The following is a 23,652-nucleotide window of genomic DNA, read 5'->3' as shown; positions in this document are numbered from 1 at the left end:
AGCAGGCTACTTCCTCTGCAGTAAAGAAACTCTGCTGAAAAGAACCTGGGAGCTCTGGTAGACACCATGCTGAACGTGAGTCAGCAACGTGTCTTGTTGCTAACACTAATGGTGGTTAGACAAAGTACAGCCAGCAGGTCAAGGAAGGTGATCCTTCCTTTCTACTCAATGCTGGTGAAGCCGCAAGTGGAATGGGGGGCCTAGTTCTGAGCCCCCTCAGTTCAACAGAGATGTCTGCATACTGGAGAGAGCTGCCAATGTGGCAAAGGACCTAGGACATCTCTCTTGTAAGGAGAGATTGAGAGAGTTGGGACTGTTCAACCTGGAGAAGCAAAGGCTGAGGAGGGAGTCTCATCAATGTCTATAAAAACCTGAAGAGAAGGCACAAAGAAGATGGAGCCTGGTCCTTTCAGTCATGCCCAGTGCCAAGACGAGGCCATGGGCACAAGCAGGCACAAGAGGTTCTGCATAACTATCAGGAGGTGCTGTGTGGGTGACAGTGCTGGAACAGGCTGCCCAGAGCAGCTGTGAAGTCACCTCTTTGGAGATCTTCAGAAGACACTTGGCTAGCCCTGCTTGAGCAGAGGTTGGACCAGATGGACTCTGAGTACTATGCCAACTCCACCGATTCTGTGGTAGCAGTGCCCAGAGTTGGCAGCTCAACCACAATTCTTGAGCCCCTACCAAATGTAGCTTGTTTTATACTTACGAAATTTTTTGCATCTATCAAATAGCAGCCATAGGGCAGGATTTCCATATATACAGAGGTCCTCTTGTTCTGGTATGAGGCTTTGAGGAGGTTGTGAATTGCTTTCAAATGCTCTCACCTTCTTTGCAGCTTCAGTGTTACTGTGCAATTTATCATACACTACATAGAGCCTTGCAGTATTGAGTCTCAAGATATTTACAGTAAAGAAATGTCATCTAAATATTAATGTATGATATGGATAAACTTGTACCAAGTTTAGTCAGGATATGAGGAAAAAGTCAGATACTAAGAACTATTTCCCAAACTTTCTCATTGTACTATTTACAGATCAGATTGACACCAACTTCAGGAAAGCCCCTCTCTAAGCCTGGAGAGGACTGGAGCCTTAGCATTCCACCATGGAATCCCTCTCAGCTAATTTGAGTTATTCTTGTTTTTTCTAGGAATGTCTTCACAGGTCATAACTTTGATTTATCGAATGCATACCATTTGATTGTTTGCTACTATGGCATCATGCAAACTGTATGGTACAGCTTTATAAAGTATGTCTTTGTGTCTGTCTTTTCTGCAAAACTGAAGTAAGCACATCAGAGGTTGGCTGCTAATTTAGGCAATTTGGACTTTATCCACATTTGAAAACCTCCTAAAAACCAGTTTGCTCAGTGATTTTTTTAACAGCATTTTTTTTTACCTGTGTCATAGCTACAAGTATTCTTTTTTCTTAATGTGAGGTGAAACAAACCTGAATATGAATACTTTTAATGAACAGATGGTGAATGAACTCGGGTTAAGTGTATGTTAAAAATAGAGATGGCAGGGATGAGAACATTTTTCTACCTATTTTCCATTAATAATTTATGGAACTTCAGTCTCTTCCAAATACTTTATACCTTTTACTAAGGACGATGCGAGTAGAAATGATGAAAAGTTTCTGGTAATTCTTATGTGCAAAGTAGTCCTATGCATTGTTTGTATTATATGCCCTTATTTATAACATTTCTTTTCCTGGTTTAGAGAAAGACAAGAACAACTGTTATGGAATACTGGGGGAGTGGGCGTGGGAAGATAAATGCTTTCTTCATCCTGTAGGCAATTGTATTATGCCCTGAGGCATGAGAGATTTGATTAAGCCATCCCTTTGTATAACACTGCATAGCTGCAGATTTTATTGAATAGCGGTGCTTGTTTTCTGTACTGCCTGAAAGCAGTGTAATACCTCTTGCTAGTGACTGGAGAACTGCTGAATCCTGACACTGAATTGTCATGACACGTGGCCATGGTATTTTGATGATGCACAACAGCTCCTGGGTTGTGAAGGATGCTGCTGTGCTTCATCTGTGGTACTGTGTGACAGCCTCTGCTCCCTCTTTTTTCTAGCCACTGCGATGGATGTCATCTCTGGTTTCTACTCCTTCTTTGGAAGGGGTATGGAACGTTCTCCCTTTCCTTCTTCCCTTTCACTTTGTACTGTTTTGTTTTTTTTTCTGGAGGAGTAAGAAGCATCTTTGTAGCTCTTCTCTAAGGTGTTTTCAATCAATCCTTTGTACTATGTCTAGCACTTAAAGCAAGAATGATCTGCCAGATGTGTGGGCTTCAAGAGACCCTACTCTGACTGCTCATCACTGTCTCATTAATTATTACACCTCCAGGTGTAATACACTTCAAGAATGTGACCCCCACTGTTGCATTTAAAAGCAAGATCAGTAGGATGAGAGGAAGTTGGAGAGAAATGCAGTTATAATTTAATAACAACTTATGATTTTAAGTCTTGTACTTTAATTTCCCCAAGCAGTCCCTTATCCTCACATGAAAAAGAGAGAAGGGTGTGATAAGGCTTCTGCATTCTCTGTCAAGTCTGAGCAAACAAAGTTCCTCCTACTGATTTTCTTCATAACGAGCAATCTGTGCTCATTCTGCCACTGTAATTATTGGTGCATCAAAAGCTGGATCCAAATCTGGAATCAAAATACTCTAAGCAGCCCTCCCTCAGTTGCCTTAGAATGACATTTGTGCCTTCCCTTGCATATGGCCAGCATGAGCAGAAGCCCGGTGTGCTATCTACAAAATCTAAGGGTGGCTGTGATGGCAAATCATTTTTCAGAGTTCCAGTAGGTTGGTATGGGCATGGAAGTAGTCGAACAGTGGAAAAAAGTGGATGATGTCCCCCTGTATGCACAGAGCACAAGGAAAGGAGATCTACCTTTGCATTGTTAATGTGGTTTCCTTTTCCCCTCAATTCTTATTTCTTTTTTAGGAGGTGTTGGGCAGTAGTGAAGTAGTAACAGCCTGTTTTTAATGTTTTGAGTGCTTGGGGTACCTGATCTGATGCTATGAATCATCACTTACCAAAGAAGGTTGTCAGCATTATATATTTCTGATGTGGATCTGAGTTGCAGAAATTTGAAAAACTATGGGAAAGCACATGAAGACTCAGACCACAAATGTATCTTATTTGGCGGAGTTAGAAAGGCTATACTTGAAGATTATTTAGCTAAACTTATCTGCCAATGGGTGTAGTGCATGAGCTCTTTTATTCTGATGTGTATTGCTAATTACCACATTGTAGACAGGATTTGTTTCTGCCTCAATGTGTCAGCCTCTGAGAGCAACCAAATTGGGTTAAATTGATTGCCTTGCTGAGGTAAGGTTTGATTGCAGTGCTGTGAGTAACACTACAAATTACTATGCGGCCCATGATTCTTCCTGAACACACAGCGCTGCAAAATGCTATCTGAAGGGTTAGCTGAGGTTTTCTTGTCTGGGATCTAAATGTTTATTGTAATATAAATTTTACTGGGAAGACAGAATTTATGCTACCAAATATGTATCTTCTTGGAATGCTTGTAGCAAGCAAGCACGTATGCTAAGAGTAGAATTAACAGATGCCATGGGCACTGGAGATATGCATTTATTGTGAGATCCCTTTTTACTTTAATTATGGCTGGGAAGACAATCTCCAGCAAGGCATTAAATTGGGTCAACAGCTAAAAAGGCTCAAGAACAAGCACTGATGACAGTGAGTGGTATATATACAGGAAATAACAGCAGCATGGTGCTGGGTGTGACAGGCTTTTCATGCTGTAAGGGTCCCATTAGCATAGAAGTAATAATACATTAGAGAAAATATGGTTATCATGAGAAGATAAATTATTCTAGGATGTTAAAGCATTAGGCTCAGCAGACTGCTTCTAATCCCGTGGGTTTGATTATTCTGTAGTAGCCATATCCCCTGGAATCATCTTCTACGGTTGCTGCTGTTAAATATCCAGTTATTGCTTAATGAAACTGCATGGATGAGTGCTGTCATTATTAAAAGACTCTGGATATAAGCTTTTCAGGAATTGTTTGTCTTCCTATCTCCTAAAATCTTGTGTAGCCCAGCCAAATCCTGTTCCGTGGTTGAAAACAATGAAAATCCTGTCAGTTGTTCACTTTCTTATGAGGGGCAGAGTAAAGCTGTCACTTTGGTTTCACAAATACAGTAACTGAATGACTTGACAAGTTACTGGTTTTAAAGGTGTGGGAGAGCACCCTGCCTTAGGGTTTCTTTCAGAGAAATGGAGGTATGCTTTGCTAGAGATAGACTTGATGGAGCTGAGGTCACACAAGCTGAACTACTGGCACTGAGCAGGATTTGCCTGAAGTCTCTGATCTCCAGTCAAAAACAATTTAACACTTTGCACTTAGAGGGCTTTTCTCCAAAACCTCAGGGAGAGCATGAAAAGTCCCACATGTTCCTTAGCAAGTCTGAATGGCTATTGAGACTGATGGTCCAGTACCTGTGCTCCAGCACCTGTCCCTCACCTGAGGAACAGTCTGGCTTTTTGCTGGTCAGCCCTCACCTCACCACTGCCTGCCCCGCTCTCACCAAACCCTTTTAATTTGGTTGCTTCCCAGCGGGGACTTTTCTTCCGTTTGTTGCTGATGTGTGTCTAGAGCTTGTTACTAAACGTAAGTTTTACTGATTGGTAGAAAAAGGTACTCAGAATGATCTTGGAGAATAATAGATCAGGGAAGCATGCTGTGCAGAACAGCTTGGGCCTTCACTATACTTTGCTGTTTCATTTTTATTTAGGTGCAGCAGTTTAGAAAATACATTATTATGGTCCTTTAATACATCTCAACATGCCACTTGCAATAGCTGGAAGTGCATTGAAGGTTTTGCAAACAGCATGTTCATACCAAAATAATTTGTAGAGGGGAGAGTTGCTTAAGCTGTTTGAATAGACCCTCACACCAACATTGTTCCTTAGGCAGTTGCACTTGTGAGGAATTGTTATTCATACAAATGTGACCAAGAGCTCTGAGTCAGACACTGTGTAGGCAGTCTACGTGCAAACTTTCCTTTGCAGCTTTGCCAGTGCAGCTTAATCCTGATTTTTAGCTGCTCCTCATGCTATTTTGGTCTCAGGCCTTCTGCACACTGTGGCCATCACCAGGCACCCAAATGTACATGTGTGCATGCACGGCTGTGCCTCAGTTATTGTGCCATGCTCTTATTCCAGCTCAGGCTGCCAAAACAATCTGCCAGCATAACTCAGCTCTGATCTTCAGCAGAGCTTATCACTGGCCACAAATCTCTGCTGGCATCCAGTTCTGCAGTGCTGTGGCAGAGGACACAGTGCAGATTAATTTGGGAGGAGGAGGGGAAAGGGATATAAACTACTCTTTTTAGCCACTTAGCATAAACATGCACATACTGTATTGTTGCAGAATTACACATATTGGGAATGACAAGGCACTGTACTTGCAATAGTGGAGGTGTCCAGGAAAAATCTGATGCTGAAATTTATGCTGGTGACAGAATGAAGCAGCATAGCATTCCTCAAATTGTGCACTCATGTTTGTTTTGTTATTTCTGATCAGTGGCTGCTGCACTGAAAATGGGTGAGTAATGTATTGACCGCTCACAAGGAAAGCAGTGCCAGGGCAGGAGAAGGTGCTGTTGAGTATTATGGAGTAAACTTGATGTGATTTTTGACTTGCGCTCTGAAATTATGAGAAATCATTGTTAAGTCTTTGTGATTCAGTTGCTATAACTGCAGAGCAAGAGGAACCCTGGTAGGCCAAGCTGACTTTTACCAGGCAGCATTGGCATGGGCTTGTCTTGTGCTTCCTAAGCCTCTGAAATACCTGGAGTGAAATTCCAGCAGAGGACAAGAGCTTCGTTTCCTTTCCTTTGCTCTGCTCAGCTGTGGTGAATATTGCCAGCAGTAAGTGATCCAGGGATCCACGCTTGCTTAGGTCATTGCTACCACAGGACAGGGAACTTCTTCAGTTGATAGTTTTTTTTTTTTTTTTTTTTTTTTTTACAGAAATGTGTATTGCACTTAAAAGCTGCTTTTTTAACTCTACAGTTTCCATCAGGCTTTTGAGTAGTTTAAAAACATACTGTGGTCAAATGAGCTATAGTTTCATAGTAGCCTTTTTGTTGTACATCTAAAGAGTTGGAAGTGTCATTTAAACAAACAGAAGCAGCATCTGAAAAGTGTACAGTGAGGAAAGGTCCACTATATGTATTGTATTACTTTAAAAACTCCTATTTTATTCATAACATACAAATTTAATTGCATCCTATGGTTTTGCTGTGGAGAGGAAGAACCAGAGCTACTGGGACAGCTTCTGTAGCCTTTATTGTGAGCCTGCTTCTACTGGCAAGCATTCTTTTGAAGGAGAGATGAAATGTTCTATACTGTAGGCATGTTTGCTCTGTCTTAACCTACCCAGCCTTCGGAGTCTTCTGGGTTACTAAACTGGGAGTTTGTACCGCTTAGCAGCTGGAGTTAACTGGATACTAGTGAGTCGCAGCTCATGGGCTGGTGTTTCTAGAGTGTCATGGATGAAAAGAGAAATTACTAACAGCCATACCCTCTCATGGCATGGGAAGATGAGAACTAGAGGTTTAGCTGGTTCGTTGCTGCGGTGCTAGGGCTGGCTTGGGTCAAGCTCCAGGTTTCTTCACAGTGCTTATCTCTAGAGAGCTCTTGTGGAGGCCTGGTTGTGAGTGCTTGGCAGCTGAGCTTCACGGCGTCCCATGTGGAAGCATGGGAAGAAGATATTTAGGTTTCAGTAGGTAGGATTGTAGCTACTAATTAAGCAGTGTAAAAAAAAAAAAAAAAAAAAAAAGCCTTCACATTAAGTGCAAATTGAATTTTCTTTCTACAGAACCTAATGAAGGTGTGCTTCTAAGTAAGGATATTTTGCTTGATTAGGCACCATTTTGCTTGCTATGTCTGTGTGGGAAGCTACATGTTTCTAGTAGCCATTCCATGTGCACCTGTGAGTCTAACTCATGTCCTTCATGTGAATCCATGTAGCTGACTTGAGCAGGTCCAAGGAGGTGGCACAGCCAATCTGTGATTCCTCAGCATGTCTGCAGTGAGAATGAGTTTATTTTTGCTTAACCCTTCAGCCAGCTGTGGAAAAAGTCATTGACTATTTCTTACTTAGTTGGCAACAGGTCTGTAAGGCAACTCTCTTTTCCCAAAGCACAGTTTTGTGCTTTCCCACCTTGTTAATTACAGCAAAAATCCAGAGTTCATGGGAAATGCAACAGGACTAAGTTTTTTTGGTCTCCCAGGGATATTAGTAGTAAGAGTTGTTTTTGTATTTTTGGTGTACTTATGCCTTATGCTCATAAACTCATTTCATAAATTGAATTTGATGCAATATAAGCAGCAGATGTTTGTATAAAACCATGTCCTGTAACATGATTTTGTAATCACAAGCTACTTTAACAATTGTGTAGATTGAAGTTTTTCTTTTTTTCCTAAGTAAATAGGAATTTATGAAGACATAGAAAAAGCTGAAGACTCAGAGCACTAAGACACATTTTTATAATTTATTGAGGTCTTCCAGGAGAGCTGCTACTGGTTTAAGGGACCAGATTGTGTCCCTTCTCTATGCAGAAAGATGGAGCAGAAGATTGATCCCTCCACAGCATGCTGTGAGAGACAGTATCACAGTCCAGAGGTTGCCTGGGCAGCTGTTTGCCCAGCTTCAGACGGTGAAGGAGGCACTGGAGCTGTTCCTCCATCTCCACTTGCCTGCAGCCATCATAGCTGGTTGGCTGAATAAACTGCAGGGATAGGGGGTTTTCATTTTGCACTCTGAAGAAAGGAATTCTGATGAAGAACTAGCGTGTGAAGCAACGACAAGGCTCAGAATGCAGGTATTGGAGACTAAGTACAGGCTTTTAAATAAACTTGTCCCAGATTTCTCTGAAGCAGCGTCTTTTAGTGCCCCCTGAGGCAGCACACTCATCTGTGTTGCTGTGCAGGTGTCTCGCTGTGACCTCAAATGAGGGGAGAAAATATTTTATGCTAGTTTAGTTTTCCTTTCCCAGTGGAGGAACAGAGGGCTCTGAAAAGACTGAGATTTTATTCTGGCTCTTTTCTAATATTTCCACTTGCTCTTTGTACAGAGCTGTACAGTAATGAGGCCCCATGTATACATCACTAGAAGACTCATTTGTTTTGAGCTCAGCAACTAGGACATATCTAGATTTGCCCATAGCATCATTCAGATGAGGCACCAGATTATATGTTGTGCTCTTAAAAGAGTGAAAAGTCATTAAAATAGTTCTAAGTAACGCATGAAATCTAGAGAAAGCTGTAGTAACAAAAAGCCAAAAAACAATTCAGAGTCATGAGAACGATGGGTAATTCCACTTGTGTATTTCCATATGTGGAGAATATAGCAGTGTTGTTACAAAAATTTTCACCAGGCAAATCAGAGCTAGCAGTGGTAACCAGTTCAGTGTTTTTGCATGGCTGTATCCCTGCTTCCTGCTTGTTGCAGATCCTTTAGACTGTTGTATTCAGCTGGGCAATATTCAATGAACTCTAAATATCTAATTTTTTGTCACTGTTTTATGAAAAAATATGGAATTTGCTACAGTGTAAGATAAAACGATGTTGAGACAGAGCTAGAAAGAGCAAGCAAAGCACAGAATTTCAGTGCTATGAATTGTCATGTTTTAATTAAAATGCTTATGGATAAACTCATTAATAAAAACTTTTTTTGAGCTATGAATGCAAGCAATGGTAAATCTGAGGCTGTAATCATTAAGCCACTTTTTCACTTAATAACAAAAGGAATAATTTCCTACAATATTTTGTGAGATTTTCATAAAGAAAAATGTCATGGCCAAATTCTCATTGAAACTCCCACTAACATAGGAAGACGCATAGAATTAGGAAGAAAATTTTTGAAGGACACTGTGATAAATGGCTCAGTCATTGGTAGGCAGGACAGTAATCTAGGAAGGCTGACCAACAGTAAGTAAAAATACCAAGAAAACGAGCATTCATGATAAATTAGACAGCAGAGATCGCCAATACTGTAATCTTGTGCAACCAAACTCCATGTTCATGTGTGTGCTAGCTCTTAGTCCCAGGAAGATTGAAGAAATGACTACTGCTGAACCTAGTGAGTGCTAAGTTGCGATGCAGGACAGCATGAGTGGATGCAAAAATGTCTGAACTAATGTTGAGTGGAAGCTGGTAGAAAACCTTTCATCTGAGTGAACAACTGTTTAGCTTTTGGAAAGGTCCTGCTTGTTCTGCAAACCTGATAGTAGCCTATGTTTTGGTAATCAGATTTTGGTAACTGTGGGAACGCAATCAGACCTCCCTACAGGGAAGAACTTGTGTTGAATTTGACTGAATTGCTACCTCTTCTCTCTGCAAGCGTGTTGGAGAGCTGCTTGGGGTTGTAGTCTAGAAATAAACCAGTAAAGACTTGCCGTGCTCACAGAAATGGCCTGGAATGCTTTGAAGTGGTGGACTGCATACATTTCCTTTCCTCCCCCCAGACTGTTCAGTCATATATTATTGATGCCTTTCCACCATCCCCTCTCACCCTGCTCCTGCTGTGCCCTTATGCACTGCTGAGCTGAAGCAGGTGCACGGACCAGCATGCAGCCCAAGCTGCTGATCAGATCTTGTTTCTTTTCATGCCTACTTCCTGGCACTAATGGTAGTAGCAAAGAAACCAAAGAGAACTTGTAGATTTTCTTTTTCCTTCTTTGTCTGCTTACTCAGTAGCTGTTCTTTTCCTTTGTAATATCTCAATGATCGTCTAGATGAGAAATGAAGGGTGGTGCCAAGCTGCTGGCAGATGTGATGGTATTCTGCCACTACCTCCTGCCATCCTGTTTAAGTAAGATTTATGGAAACCTATGTTTCCTGCTTTGCGCTTCTATTAATTGGTGTCATGTGTTAGGTGGGGGTTAAGTGTCTAATTCCTGTTAGTTTTCATTAATTACTTCTAATGAAGTTATGAGACCTGCTGAAGCATGTCCAAAGGAGGGGCACAAAAATGATCTGGAGGATGGAACACCTCTCATACGAAGAGAGGCTGAGAGATCTGGGGCTGTTCAGCCTGGAGAGAAGACTCCAAGAAGACCTGAGAGCGGCCTTTCAGTATCTAAAGGGGAGCTACAGAAAAGAAGGGAACAGACTCTCTAGTAGAGGAAATGGCTTCAGACTTAGAGGGTAGGTTTATGTCGGACATAAAGAAGTAGTCTCTTACAGTGTGAGTGGGAAGGCACTGGAACATGTTGCCTACTGATGTGGTTGATGCCCTGTCCCTGGAAACTTTCAAGGCAAGGCTGGATCAGGCCCTGAGCAACCTGATCTACCTGTAGGTGTTCCTGTTTGTTGCAGGTGAGTTGGACTAGATGACCTTTAAAGGTCCCTTCCAACTCTAAGATTTCTATGGTCTGTATTAAGTACCAAATCCTTCTCACTGTTTCACTTTCTTTATAGTAAGTCAAGTAAGTAGTACTGACAGACAGTGACAGGGTGCTCCTCCTTCCCCCAGGCTCCTCCTTTGGCTCAGCTGTTATGCCCAGTGCCTTATTCAAGACTGATAACATAGTCTTGTTAAATACTATGATTGTGACCCAGTCATCCTGCCCCATAAATAGTACCAATATAGGTCAAGAGTCCCTTGAGCTCTAATCCTCATAATAAGACTACATATAACCTCCCCAGTTCCTTCTAAATATTGTGACGCTTGAGTGACTGTAGAATCAAGGTGGATTACATGGAATATTTGTTGGAGGTAGCTTAATGAGATGCTCACCTCTTGCCAGAAGGTGAACCTCCAGTGTGGAATGCAGTGGATAGTACGATCTGTGGCAGATCCCTAAGCAATGTAAAACTGGCAAACCTTAGATTGTTAACAGTACCAGGGGAGCTTGGCGTTCTGGCTCTGAGATACAGCATGGAGGGTGGAGAAGAGGGTAAACATGCACATGACCAGGCTATGGTCGCATCACAGGTGAGAGCCTGGGGATACTACGGAACTGATGAACTGCACTTGCTGTTGCCCTGAGCCAGTAGTTCTTCACCCTTCTGTCAGAACCACGTTCTCTGAGTAAGCTTTATGAAACAAAGGTATGTTTGACTAGTGTTATTCAAGTTCCTTCTGAAAGTAAGAAAACAGTATTAAAATGACCTAACAGGAGGAATGTAAGGGAAGAAATCATTGTAAATCAGTCAGGAGGACACAGATGACTTCTGGGACAAGCCAACAAGCTGAGCACCTCTTTCCCTCTTCCCACAGGGATGTTTATTGAGTGAGATTTGCACACTCAATTACTCTGAGTGCTTCCTCGGGAATCTTAGAAATCTCCAGAGTTGTTCCATCATTTAACACTGTTGTAGCTGCCCATGTTATTCATGTTCTTGATTAACCTCGTGTGCTTTTACAAATAGTGTTTCCCACCTGCAGTCCAAAAGAATCTGTATTCCTGTTTCTTTAATAAAAAATACTATTCACTAATCTAACCATGAGTTCTCATTAGGCAGAGCCAAATTCCTTATGGGCTGTCATGAGAGTCCACTTAAACACACCTAGATGAATGAGCAATGCAGTGCTAGAGTAATCATAATAGTAATCATAACTGTATTCAGTTATACAGTGTAATAACTGTAATCATAATAGTTCATACATTGAATGCAACTGAACTTACAGTGCTGAGCTGGACATCATCCAGCATCTAAGCCCAGCCGCCCCCAGCCCCTCTGATATCTGAGGACAAGCTGGAATGCAGGGGAGCTTATTTTCTGCCAAATTTTTCTGCCCTTTTAACATGCCACTATATTCTATAGAAAAAAAAAAAAAAAGCCTCAACAACAAAAGTGCTGTAGTGTTAAGATAACCACTGTTAGACTGCAGAAAGCAAGTGATGAAAGGAAAGAGTTAATATATGATTCTGAATAGGTACTGAAGCATATTGCAAAGCTCCTTATTGAATTACCTGAAAAGTATGAATAAATCGATAGGCTCAGAAGCTTATTGGGAGAGAAAAAAAACCTGAAAAATATTCATCGAAGCTTTGTGGTTTTTAAACATGTTTACCTGCCCTCTGCTATCAGGCCAACTAATGTAAGGAACAAATGCTGAGAGTAGTTTTTGGTAACTGGGTTGTTTATCTGTACTAATCCACTCTGCTAATAGACAAAGACCAATGCCATTGTAAACTTTCCAAACATAATAAATGTTTTGAGTTTGCATGGCTACACTTTAGAGCCCAGCCATTTATCTCTCTGTTAAATATCTTGGGCACAGGCAGCCCAGGACTTGCCATGTAACTGATGAGATCCTGCACCTTCAGCTCTGTGGAAATATTTATCTGCCATTTACTGTGATAACACCACTTTCAGCCTGAGTGTTAGCAGTCTAGGAGGAAGCAGTCATGAACTTCTTGTGTTTGCTTCTCTAATTGCTGAGCCACTTGACTGATTCTGATGTGTGAGAAGATGGAGATGGCACACCTTGCTTGTGGCACTCTGCTTTAGTGCACATAGCACTTAGCCCTTGTGCTTGAGCACCTGTTCCTGCCTGTGCTGGAGCTTCTGGCTAACCTGCGCAAGTGGTCAGGAGTCCTGAGGGCAGGACCTGGAGGTGTGGGGCAGAGGGCTGCCAAGCAGGGGGGTTGGAGGTGAAGGTGCTCTGCTGCAAGTTTTTCTGTTTTGCACGAGTACAAATCCCACCACTGCAGAACTACTTCTTCTTGTTTTTTGTTTTTTTTTAGGAAGAATGTATGGGTAAAAAGCCATTATTCTTAGGTGAGGAAGCTTTAAAGAGACATATTTTTCACATGTGATTTATATTATTGTAAGTTGTGCTTAAAACTTAAGTTATGTGCACTTTGTCATACATTACTAGGCTCCCATGCATGTTTTGCAACCAAGTACTCTGTCTCATGTGTGATGTTTGACAATTTAAAAGACACCCCTCACTTTTACAACATAATTGGATGTTTAGCAATTCTACCTTTCAGCATAATGCAGTTCTAAATGCAATCAAAAAGATGTCCCAGAGAACCGTTCAGGGAAACTGATGCAAGTGAATCATATAAGCATTTAAATCTTTTTTTTTCCTTCTACAAACAGAAACTATTGCTGTGCTGAGTAAAATTGTTTGTATAATGAGATTTACCATGTGCGTGGTACTGTCGCTGTTCTTTCCTACCAGGAAACAAGAAAAACAGGAAACCAGGAAAAACTATTTGCACACAGGTCATGTACTGTTCATTTTCTGGAGCTAATAGTTTCTGTATTTAAAAGAAAAATGAAAGATTCTGGTGTCAGGTGGCAGTGATATAAAGGCAGATAATACTGTTACGCTCTGAAGGCAGCTTGCTTTGACTTGCTGGGTTCACACATTGAAGCAGCCATTGGGCTGTAGCCACTGACCGTAGTTTTGTTTTGTTCTTCTCTGTGAATAAAACAGCAAGTGAGCAGTAGAGCATCCAGAGACGGTCTTTTATGTTGCCTGCTGGTAGGAGAGGTGGACAAGGGCACCTCATAATCTCACTGAGTAATTCTGCTATGCAAACAGAGTTCAGCTGTGTCTTACCCTGACTCCCATAAGAAGACAGATAAAAGTTCACAAAAGGATACGGTATCTTTCTCTGTATGACTTCTAACTTTCATTCTACAGGTACTGTTTTCCTTGAATTAAGAAATGTGTTGACAAATTAGAAGTAATTAAAATTGGTGTCTCTGGCAAGGTTCATGGAAGCTGCAGATCATGACTTGCTATGGAATATAGGATTAAGAAGAGCAGTAGAGCCTGGCCATTGGGCATTAGATGTGTTAAATGCTAATATTACAAATATTTATTTGTATTTGATAATATTTGATATTTACAGTGCACAGCAACATTGCTAGTTTTTCTCTCCAAGTCAACAATGTGTTTTTCTTCTGTGCAAAGCTGTTTAGGTAAAATATGTGGTAGTGTATCAGTGCTTGGATCAAACTTCATTTAACCAAAAAAGAGGGACATTTATTTTAATAGGAACAGTGGAAATTATCAATTTCCCAAAGTGTTGTTATAAACAGTTCGTGTTTCTTTCAGTTAGTTGACAATATTGCTACCAAAGGGCAGAGCTAATAGTAGTGAAACCACTGACTGTGTCATAAAATCGGTTTGGAATTTAGTAACATCATCCACGGACTGAAATTGTGTCCTGGCAGATCCAAATCAAACAACAGTTACAGGAACTTTTTTTTTGTTGAAGGGAACAAATTAATCACTTTTACAATAATAAATTATAAATGTGCTGCGTTAATTTTTTTATGAATCCAAATGATGATGGCCATGTCATGAGGATCATATGAGTATTTTTATATTGTCTTCAAGTTAATGATCTAGAAAATTTGGGGCTGTTTTTTGATGCTGTTTTTTTGGGGGGGAGGGGTATTTGAAGGGTGTGTGTGATTTATTTGGTGTTTTGGTGATTTTTGTGGTTTTAGTTGTGAGTTTGTTGTTTATTTTACTATTTGTTTTAGCATTTTAGCAATAGCTGCTATCAAAAGTTCAGGGGCAAATCAATTGAGTAGCTCAGTTCAAGAGGCTCTGAATCTGGTGAGTTGCCTATTGGCATAATTTACCATATTTGAAAAAATTCCTGAATTAAGATATTTCTGGTCAGACAGTGTAGTGCTCAGTTTTATCTTAGATTCTCTCCAATTCCTCCACAATTCCAGCTATTCAGTTTAGCAGTGCTCAGTAGAGCGCAGTGAAATGAAGTTGAGCACCTGGATTTCTGCAGGCTGCCCTGCAGTGTTGGGAGCGCCTTCAGAGTGCCACTGCAGATGGGCACGCAGTGCTGAACACTCCAGCTTTGTATCTGCATGGGTAACCAAGGTCTTCATTATCTGGTGCTGCTTGTTTTTGTGATCACAAATTGGTTATTTTAAAATACGTTGAAATACATACGTATGCTATGCAGAGAAAAGATGCAGTTAGTGGAAGAAAATGCAAAACACTTCAAATCTGCATTCTTTTTACTATCCAGGAAACAATTCTTTAAAAAGCCGCCTTCTCTTTGTTCTGATATTCAATCAAAAACATTTTCTTTTCCAGTGGTCACCTTTAAATTCTGGCTGGCAATTTTTTTGCATCTGTCTGCTTTATTTATTTGTTTGTTTTAATAAATACATAAAAAATAAGGTGACACTTCATGTGGAAAGGGACAAGCTAAAAATACCATCTCTTGAGTGTGATGAATAGGGTTGCCTCTTTTTCCTGTAATTTACAAGCTGCTCTGCTTTGCCCCTACTTCATAGCATTTAGGGGTGGGGGAGAATCTCATCTTTATTGTGGTATGGCACTTTGCAGTGCAAAGAGTTAAATGATGCATGAAATGACCTGTCACACTGCATTATGTGCCACAGTGGTGCGTACAGAACAGTGCTTCTTTCCTTTTCTATCTGAAAAAAACAATTCCCTAGGCCTGGCTGCTTTCTTGCTTTGAAGAGTTAACATGTGGTGTGTATATGTGTATTTCTGCATAATTTGCTTTAGCTCAGCCACAGGAGCTCATCAGCTACTGAAAAAAGAAAAGAAGGATGTGCAGGGTTGTTTCCCTCAGCCATTTATTAGGGAGGAGATCAGTAGAAACTGGATGCTTGTGACAGGGCTCCTTTCTAGAAGAAAACAAGAGTCATTCTCATGGCTCCATGTTTCAAATTGGAAGTAGTGTTTGAAATATTTTCTAAACGGCTCCATGTAACCTTGTTACTGTGGCAAAGGTTAGGCTTGTATATATGAAGCTCAAAAAAGGAGTAGAAAATGCTAATACACTGTATTTCTTAGTTCATTGTGATGGGTTCCAGCTCATGCTGTATGGTTCCATCTGGTTTTGCTTGCAGCTGATAGTGCTTTGAAGCTCAGACTGAAACAAAAGCCTGCAATGTGCAAGTCCTGTCCTATGATTCACAGCGTCCTTGTTTTCCCTACAAATACTTTTCTGCCTTTCTAGGAGGGTATGGACATATAAACTTTCCTCAGGGCTGGGGCCTGAAGTTTTAACAAAAAAAAAAAAGAGAGAATTTCTAAATTAAAAAAGTGAGAACTGGAGAATAACCCACTCAGTCTTCAACAAGCATTTGAGGTGATGCAGTTTTGTTCCTTTTTCATCACAGCCTGGATTTTTAAAGACACCAATAACAATGCCAAAAACCTGCTCAGGCATCTGCAAACTCCGTTACTACTTAAAACCCTTTTGTTGCTGCCTGATTCTCTGCAAGTGCTGCATTTATCAACCTACTTACCATCACAGGAGAGAGAGATTTTCTTGGGTTGCTACAGGTGAGGCTTTAGAAGATGAGTGTATGCATTGGGTGGCAGCAATGGCAGCTGGGTCTGGGTTAACATGAGGGCGCAGTGCAGTGTACTGCTTGGTGCAGTGTTGCCCACAGTTTGGGACTGCCCAGGACAAAAGTGCTCTCTGCAGTGTGTGTAAGCTTGGCCTGTTTGTGTTCACATCAGCCTTGTCCCAGTCTCCTGAGTTGGCTTCTGCAGCCTCTTTGCTGGAGTGCAGTGGGAAGTGAGCCACATCCTGGGTGCAATGTGTCTGGGAGCCAGCAGCTCCCTGTAGCCATTGGCTGCTATGATCAGCTTGTCCATTTGTTATTTCGTGTCGCTGAATGCAATACTAAAACTCCTTTTATGTACTGCCTTTCATCAGACTTGAAAAACTGGCCTTAAATCACATCACAGATTGGAGCCTCAATCTGGTGTTGCTGGGGGGTTTAAGATTCCTAGAGCTCTCTTGGTCATTGCAGTACTAAACCAGGTTTTGGCATAATTTCATTGTGCATTAGGATGGTTAGTGCACAGCCAGAACTCAAAGTGAAATTCAGAGTGCAGCCAACAGGGGAACTACTCAGAAAATCAAAGCTGTTGAACTGAAATTGCCCTTACTTTTGGTGCCTGCCAACTGAGGCAACTTGTATAATGTTGTTTCAGAGGACAGCTGGGTTGAAGCTTTGCCTCTATGTGTCCCCGAGGCTGGGTTCAGGGGCTTCACACTGCCAGTGAGGGGTTGCATGTCGTGCCCAGATAGAGGGGAAGCAGGGTGGGCATGCAGCTCTGCTCCTTCATGTCTTGGATGGAATTTGCTGCTTCTAAATTAGTCCCTATGCAGGTTGTGGTAGGTATGCGTGCTCTGCACTCATTCAACACTGCATGAGTAATCAAAAGATCTGCATACCACTTATGAGGTGTAGTGATGCAATGGGAAAGCAAATCTCTAGTGTTTCCAAGGCAACTTGTGCATCTGCCCCTGGCTGGGAGGCAGAAGGCTGCCCATCACTGCAGACAGTGGCTTCAGCAAACTTTGCCAGAAGGAAGCATGTGCTTGCCCCAAGCCCTTCTTGGCACTGGCATGAAGAAAACAGTGCTGCATGTCAGTTTTCTTGGCTAGAACACTATGCTTTTGTGTGTGTGTCTGTGCATGGTTGGTTTGTTTTTTGCACACCTGTGTGCCTAGTTCATAAGCTGCATAAAAGTCACCTGTATTCAGTATATATAGTGTAGCACTAATTATATAAGTTTTTTCTCCTAAAATGTGACTTGTATCATGCCTTAGTTATAATTGTACAGCTATTTGGATTTCATTGATGTGTTTTAAAATGCACATCATCTTCACTGGGTCATAAGAAGATTAACACTTCTGCTTGCAGAGCACAGCAAAGTCAATATTTGATCTAATTTGAAGCTGACCTGAGGTTTCTGATGAAAGTGGCTCTATTCTGAATGATGTAAGACCTTTGCAGCTGATGAGTCCCTAGCATTGCTTCCATAATTAAAGTTGCACGGTCAGTAAACATGAGTTCACTCTGAGTATCTTTACACAGCTCTCTGACATGCAAAAAAACAGCCTTTTCTTTCATGTGATTATAGCTCACGTAGAAATTGAGCTTCTCAGGAATTGTCTGTCAAAATGTTTTTAATGAAAAATTGAGTTTCCGTAACCATTGATGCATTGATGTTTTTTGCTTTTAACTGTTGACGCTGATGGGCTAAAAAGCTTGGGGTTTGGCAGGGGGAGAAAACTGCATTAGTTCAACTTATTTGGAGAATTTCTATTTGCTGGATTAATTTGCTATGTTCTGGGTTTGTTTTCATTCGCTGAATGTTAAACTCTTTTTTCTAATGGTGCACGTACTGCCTGAGGGGAATAGCTACAGCTCCTGCTTTCCGTGGCTCTTTGCTTCTAACATTGGCTAGGGGTTCAAGCACTGCTGCTGCTCCCCAGGCCCTGGTCCTGCCCTTCAGCAGCTGGATAAGAAGGGTAGCTGTTCCTGGCCACCATTTCAGATGATTCTACTGATGGGGTGAGTCCTGCCCCTCTCTGTGAAGGCTTGACAAGCAGACACTTGTTTGTGGAGCTGTGGTGATATTGGCAGCAGGGCACATATAGTTGCAGTGGACTCTGTGTATGTTCTCTCATTGCCACCCTCTCAAGCTGTTCAATTAGATGTTTATAAATGCTAAAGCATGTCAGCAGTCTTAAGATGACATTATTAGCTCTGTTTCACCCTCTAGTAACAACAGAAGAATGTAGTTGTTCTTCTCTGGCTTCACACGCTTACGTGTGAGGAGACCCTGTGGCGGACTCTGCCTTTATCTGAAAATTAGCTCTGAAATCTAGGAATAAGTGGAGATAAAAGCAACATCAGTTTCAGCCCCTGCTTTTAGCAGTCACTGGGAATTAGCTGTGTGGAAGCAGCCAGCCAGCACTTCCAGTTGTTACACCATGCGCTGCCTTGCACAGGCCTGGCTCCAGACACTGGGCATGTGAGATGTCCTCAGCGATGCTGAGTGGATCTTCTGTAGCTGTCTCAGGAGCTCCATGTCCTTCACTGGTATCTTTTAATTGTGCTCCATTGCCCCTCTGTGGTGTGCTATTATCTCCATGAGGCAGGAGAGGAGCCTTGGGCAGAGATGGATGAATTTATTTGCTGGAGGTCACAAAGCAATTCTCTAGCCGTGCTGCTCTGCTGGTTCCCAGCAGTGTCTCAGAGGTCCCTCTTCCTTCAGAGCTGCTGATTGTTTGGGTTGTTTTTTTTTTTTTAGCTTCCTTTCCCTGCATTAGGGCAGGGTGAAATTACCTGGACAGATGAAACAAGCAGATTTCAGAGGGACTTGGTCCTGACTGCATGTGGGGCTTTGTGGAGGGAACCAGCCAGCATGAGCAGCCCATATTTCATTTTAAACTTGTTCACCAAGTAAGGATAAAGCTGACCATCATACATTCCTTTGAGGAGCTCGTGAATCTGCTGGAGGCCACCAGGAACTGTGTTGGGAATGGAAAGACTGCTTGCAAGAGGAAGCTGTAACCTCTTAGGCAGTGGATTGCAAATGCTGGAGTGTTACAGGAAGATGGTGCATGTAATTGTTTCTGGATCAGATGAGAGGATAGAGAAGAAAGATATGGCATCTGAGGAGGAGAAGGAGAAAAGTAACATGCAACACTCGGAGCAGAAACTGCTGGTAGTCAGGCATGAGGACAAAAGGAAGAAGCAGCTTTTGGAGCCTTTTACAAAGGAATCATCTCTAGTGCAGTTGCAACTGAAATCCAAATTAACAGTCACATTTAAGGTATTGGAGCCAGCTTTATTACTTTGAATTGAGCTGGTTTAGGAAAAGAAAATGTATTTTGCCTTTATTAAATATTTATTTTGCTTGAGATTTAGCTTTTTTCTTTATCATGACATGATCATCACAACTTGTAATGACTTAAATTGTGTTAGGTGGCTTACTTGGTTTCCAGTGACCAAAACAAGCTGTTTATTTTCCTTCAATAAAACAGGTTTTTTTAGCTCTTCAATTCCAAACTTTTTGTTGGAATAAAAAAATAGGAAGCAACAATTTAAGCAAAAACTATGCTTGTGTTTTTGAAGTCTGTAAGTGTTCCTCGAGACATGGGACTCATTGCAGAGTGTTTTATTCCTGGTATGCATAGAAAATCTGAATTCTGATGCCAGTTACAAGTGCATCTGGAGCAAGGCAGTAAACTCATAGGTCATAGTTTGGGACAAAAAGGTCCCAGCCTTGCTTGGTGTGCTCTGGGAAAGGGTAATATTAATTTTTGTAGTGCTTGGATTGGAGCAAAATAAAAAAGCATTATTCTATCACAAATATGCTGTAAATTAGAGCATCATGGAGGGGTTGATGTTGGCAGAGACACGTGGAGGTCACCTGGTGCGGCCTCTGAGCAGGGCCAAACAGATAACTGACCCTTCAGCAATCTATTACTTTCTCAGGTTATTTTCATCTTTCTGATTTCATTCCTGCTGAGAATCCATTCTGGCATGTGTTAAAAATAATATGTAAACAAAGCGTGAACTGTTCAGTTATGTGATAGTCAGGGATTAAAAACATGGTGATCAAATGCAGCATCTGATGTCAGTAGGAAGATTTTCTTACTGTCTTGGGAAGATTTGAAATTATACTTGTTTTGAAATGTGAGTGTTGAGTCTGTAAAACAAACTTACTTTCACGCCTAAACGAGGAACACTCATCTGAGTTGGAGAGAGCTTTTCCTCCTGGATAGGGGCCCTTTGCTGAGGTTTTATTTCACATCATTTCTAAAGAGAAAATCTTCAAGAAAGCTGTCAGAAGTGTGATGTCTTGGAAGGGCTTTGCTCTCAGTGTGACCACTGCTAGCTTCTGCTCTAAACAGCTGAAGCTCCTGTGACTATCAGGCGGTGTACTCTACTCTGAACCACATGAGCTAACAGGAGAGTTTCTGTTTTATTTTTCCTGTGTTTCTCAGATCTGTTTGAAATACAGGACTTCTTAGAGATACCATATATCTGTGTTGCTTTCAGCTTTTTTATCTCCATGCTCTTACCTTCAAGTAGGTGCAGGGGGTATCCTCAGTTAATATCCCTTCCAGTATTAGGAAAAAAAAATGGAAGGTTGTATTAAGCTCCTTTCTCAATTACATAAATTGCTCTGAAAGTAGTGCCTTCTATTTATTTGCATGTAAACAACAACAGTTGCAAAGAGCACAGTAATACTATTTGATAGAGCAAATTCTCAGCTACGGAATGCTATTCTTCAACACAGCAACAAAATATACTGGATATTGGTGGGAAGGTTCAACTTCTACTGCTGTATTGCCACCATCTGCTCTAATATCCTGGGCCAACATAATAAAATAATAGGTGTTACTTCCAGAGCAGCCCTCATAGATCCCTTAATTGCCATGACTTATGGAGATGGCTGTATTCTTTCCTGTGTATGATGGGTTGTGTACGCTCCTGTGAAGTGATTGTGTATATTCCTATGTATTATTTAACTAAATTCACATGTGGACTCAACATTCTGTCTCTATCACCACTGACCAGCAAAAAAGAATGACTGCAATAGGATTATCAGTGCATTCATACTACCATCTTTCAAGCTCATACTACCGTCTTTCAAGCTGGTCTTTATCTCGGAGTTTAAATTTGGAAGTTGTTGGCCATTTCTCTAGGTCTGTATTTGTACAGTTACCTGTGTGATGTATTTGATCCCCATCCTATCAGTAGGGCTTCAAAGCAGTCAAATTATACAGGCATAATGTTCACTCTTTTGCATAAGACACTGAGTCTTTTTTTCCTTTTGGCAGATTGAAGACATCATTACGAGAATGCAGGATGACAAAACTGGTGGAGTCCCCATCCGAACTGTCAAGAGCTTTCTGTCTAAAATCCCCAGTGTCGTCACCGGTAAGGACCCTGGTTAGAACAGAAGAGAGGGTGAACTGGTGTTAGCTGGCTGTAGGCCAACAAAGATGCAAAAAGAAAGAATGTAAGAAAAAAATTGCCCATCTCTCCTTAATGTTTACGCTTTGTTAGGGGTGAAGTACTGAACCAAAATTGATTAACTTTTTAAGAAAGAAAGTATCTCTATTTCCTTATAGTGAGTTATATTTAAAAGTATGTCACATGCTTCAGTGCCTGTCACACAATCTTCCAATATTATGGAAGTAGGAAGATTTTAGGGAAGAATTCAGGGAAGAATGTTGAAGCTTTGCTTATACCCAAATACTTTTGTCAGAATTCTATTATGTGTAGAAAAATGAGATGTTTGTGCGCCTATACCTTTTCATTAAATGTGTGCAAAGGTGTGAATAGTGCAGGAACTGACTGTCGCTACAAAAATGTTCCTATACATATTTCCAGACAATAGTTGCTGGTGCGATAATGAACTTTACTCTTATTTTATACATTTATTCAGGGTGGTGTGATGTAAACTGCTTGTAGGTTGTGATTCTGGTACGTGCTTTTGATAACACTATGGTAGTACTCACTGCAGTGACACAGAAGTGACATTTCCCCTCTCCAACACTAGACAGTATCTGATCCCAACTACGCCTTAACTTATGATCTCTTTTATGTTGTAAAGTAAACATAACTTTCTTAGTCCTGCAGAGTTGCTTTCTGAATCAAATCAGATACATGTACTGGTCAGTTTAGGAAAGTTTCAACTCTGTTTTCTGAAAAAGTGAAGAACTTCAATCTCTGTGGCTGCTACAGTGACATCTTCACTCCAGTAAAATTGAAATAATCACTAAAAATGCTCCAGTGCATTATTGCATATGGGCAGTGCACTGATAACTGGGGACAAAAGCTGGCAGTTCACATGGATGCTTCTGGCTCTTGGAGACTTTATACTGTTGTAAAATAATAGGATAATATTTCTAGTCAACAGGAATACTGGTAATACAATTGGTGTCAAGTCACTGCAAAGATGGTTCCCTGCAGTGGAACACAGCTGAGCTAAAGCACTTCAGAAATATCCTTACTGTGAAAAATGTTGGATTGAGCAGAATTTGGGGTTGTGATGATTCATTTAGGTGTGTGGTTTAATATTCTTGTATCAAGAAAATAATGTCTGACTTAAGCTACAGGAATGGGATATAAATCTGCAGAGCTCTTGTGGATAGGCAGGGAATGTGGAAACTGAAGTTTTTATTTAAATAAGGTTTGGTCCAGCTAATCCCTTCTTATTGAGCAACAAGCTCTTCTGTCTGAAATAGATTCCAGAATATTGGATTCAAAATCACTGGCAGTTACAGGATTATTGTGTGAAATAAACATAAGTCTATAATGAGATGTGTAAACTGTGGTAAGGTGCTAGTCTACAATACACAAGCTGGATGTCCTGAGACTTACTCAACTGAAATAGGTTTCTAGTATTCCTGTTAGTATTCATGGCATTGATAAAGCAGTTGATCTAGTCATCAAGTTGTCATCTTTAAACTGATTATCCTTATCCTTAAGTAGCACTGAGGTTGGCAGCTCCCTAGTGTGATGGAAGGTACACGCTTGTACTCTGTTCCTCCGAAACAGCAGCTGCATCACCCTGAAATGGCTGTTCTCAACAGCATGGGAATAGTGGAAAGATGAAAATAAGAACAAAGTCTCCCTCTAAAGCTCACAACAAACCCTCAAATTTGAAGTGGAACAAGCTCAGTAACACTCCCTTCAGGTGATTTGAAGACGGTTGCATTATGATGCACTGTGTGCTACGTGAGGCCTCCAAGTTTAAAAAGCATAGTTAAATAATGGATCAGCTAAGAGCCCAAAGCCTTCTCTCCATTTCATATTTCTCCCTTTAGTTGCGTACACCTACTTGTGTAT

The 23,652-nt window shown here is 41.1% G+C and overlaps 1 protein-coding gene across 9 annotated transcripts in view; it reads left to right on the top strand.

Moving 5' to 3' along the window:
* RGS6 (regulator of G protein signaling 6) overlaps positions 1-23,652 on the top strand; it is a 236,549-nt gene that overhangs the window by 123,414 nt on the left and 89,483 nt on the right. For 8 of the 9 annotated variants that reach the window (XM_090141088.1, XM_090141090.1, XM_090141087.1 and 5 more), the window contains one exon: positions 21,636-21,735. The exons of the other annotated variant lie outside the window; for it this stretch is intronic. In XM_090141088.1, the coding sequence (XP_089997214.1) occupies positions 21,636-21,735 (100 nt within the window). The remainder of the gene's footprint in view (positions 1-21,635; positions 21,736-23,652) is intronic. 9 annotated transcript variants of the gene reach the window in all.

Source organism: Phasianus colchicus, chromosome 5 (assembly GCF_987193195.1).
Source record: "Phasianus colchicus chromosome 5, bPhaCol1.hap1.1, whole genome shotgun sequence".
In the NCBI taxonomy this organism is placed as follows: domain Eukaryota; kingdom Metazoa; phylum Chordata; class Aves; order Galliformes; family Phasianidae; genus Phasianus; species Phasianus colchicus.
Note: the sequence above shows the minus strand (reverse complement) of the source record. Positions and strands in the feature narration are given on the sequence as shown.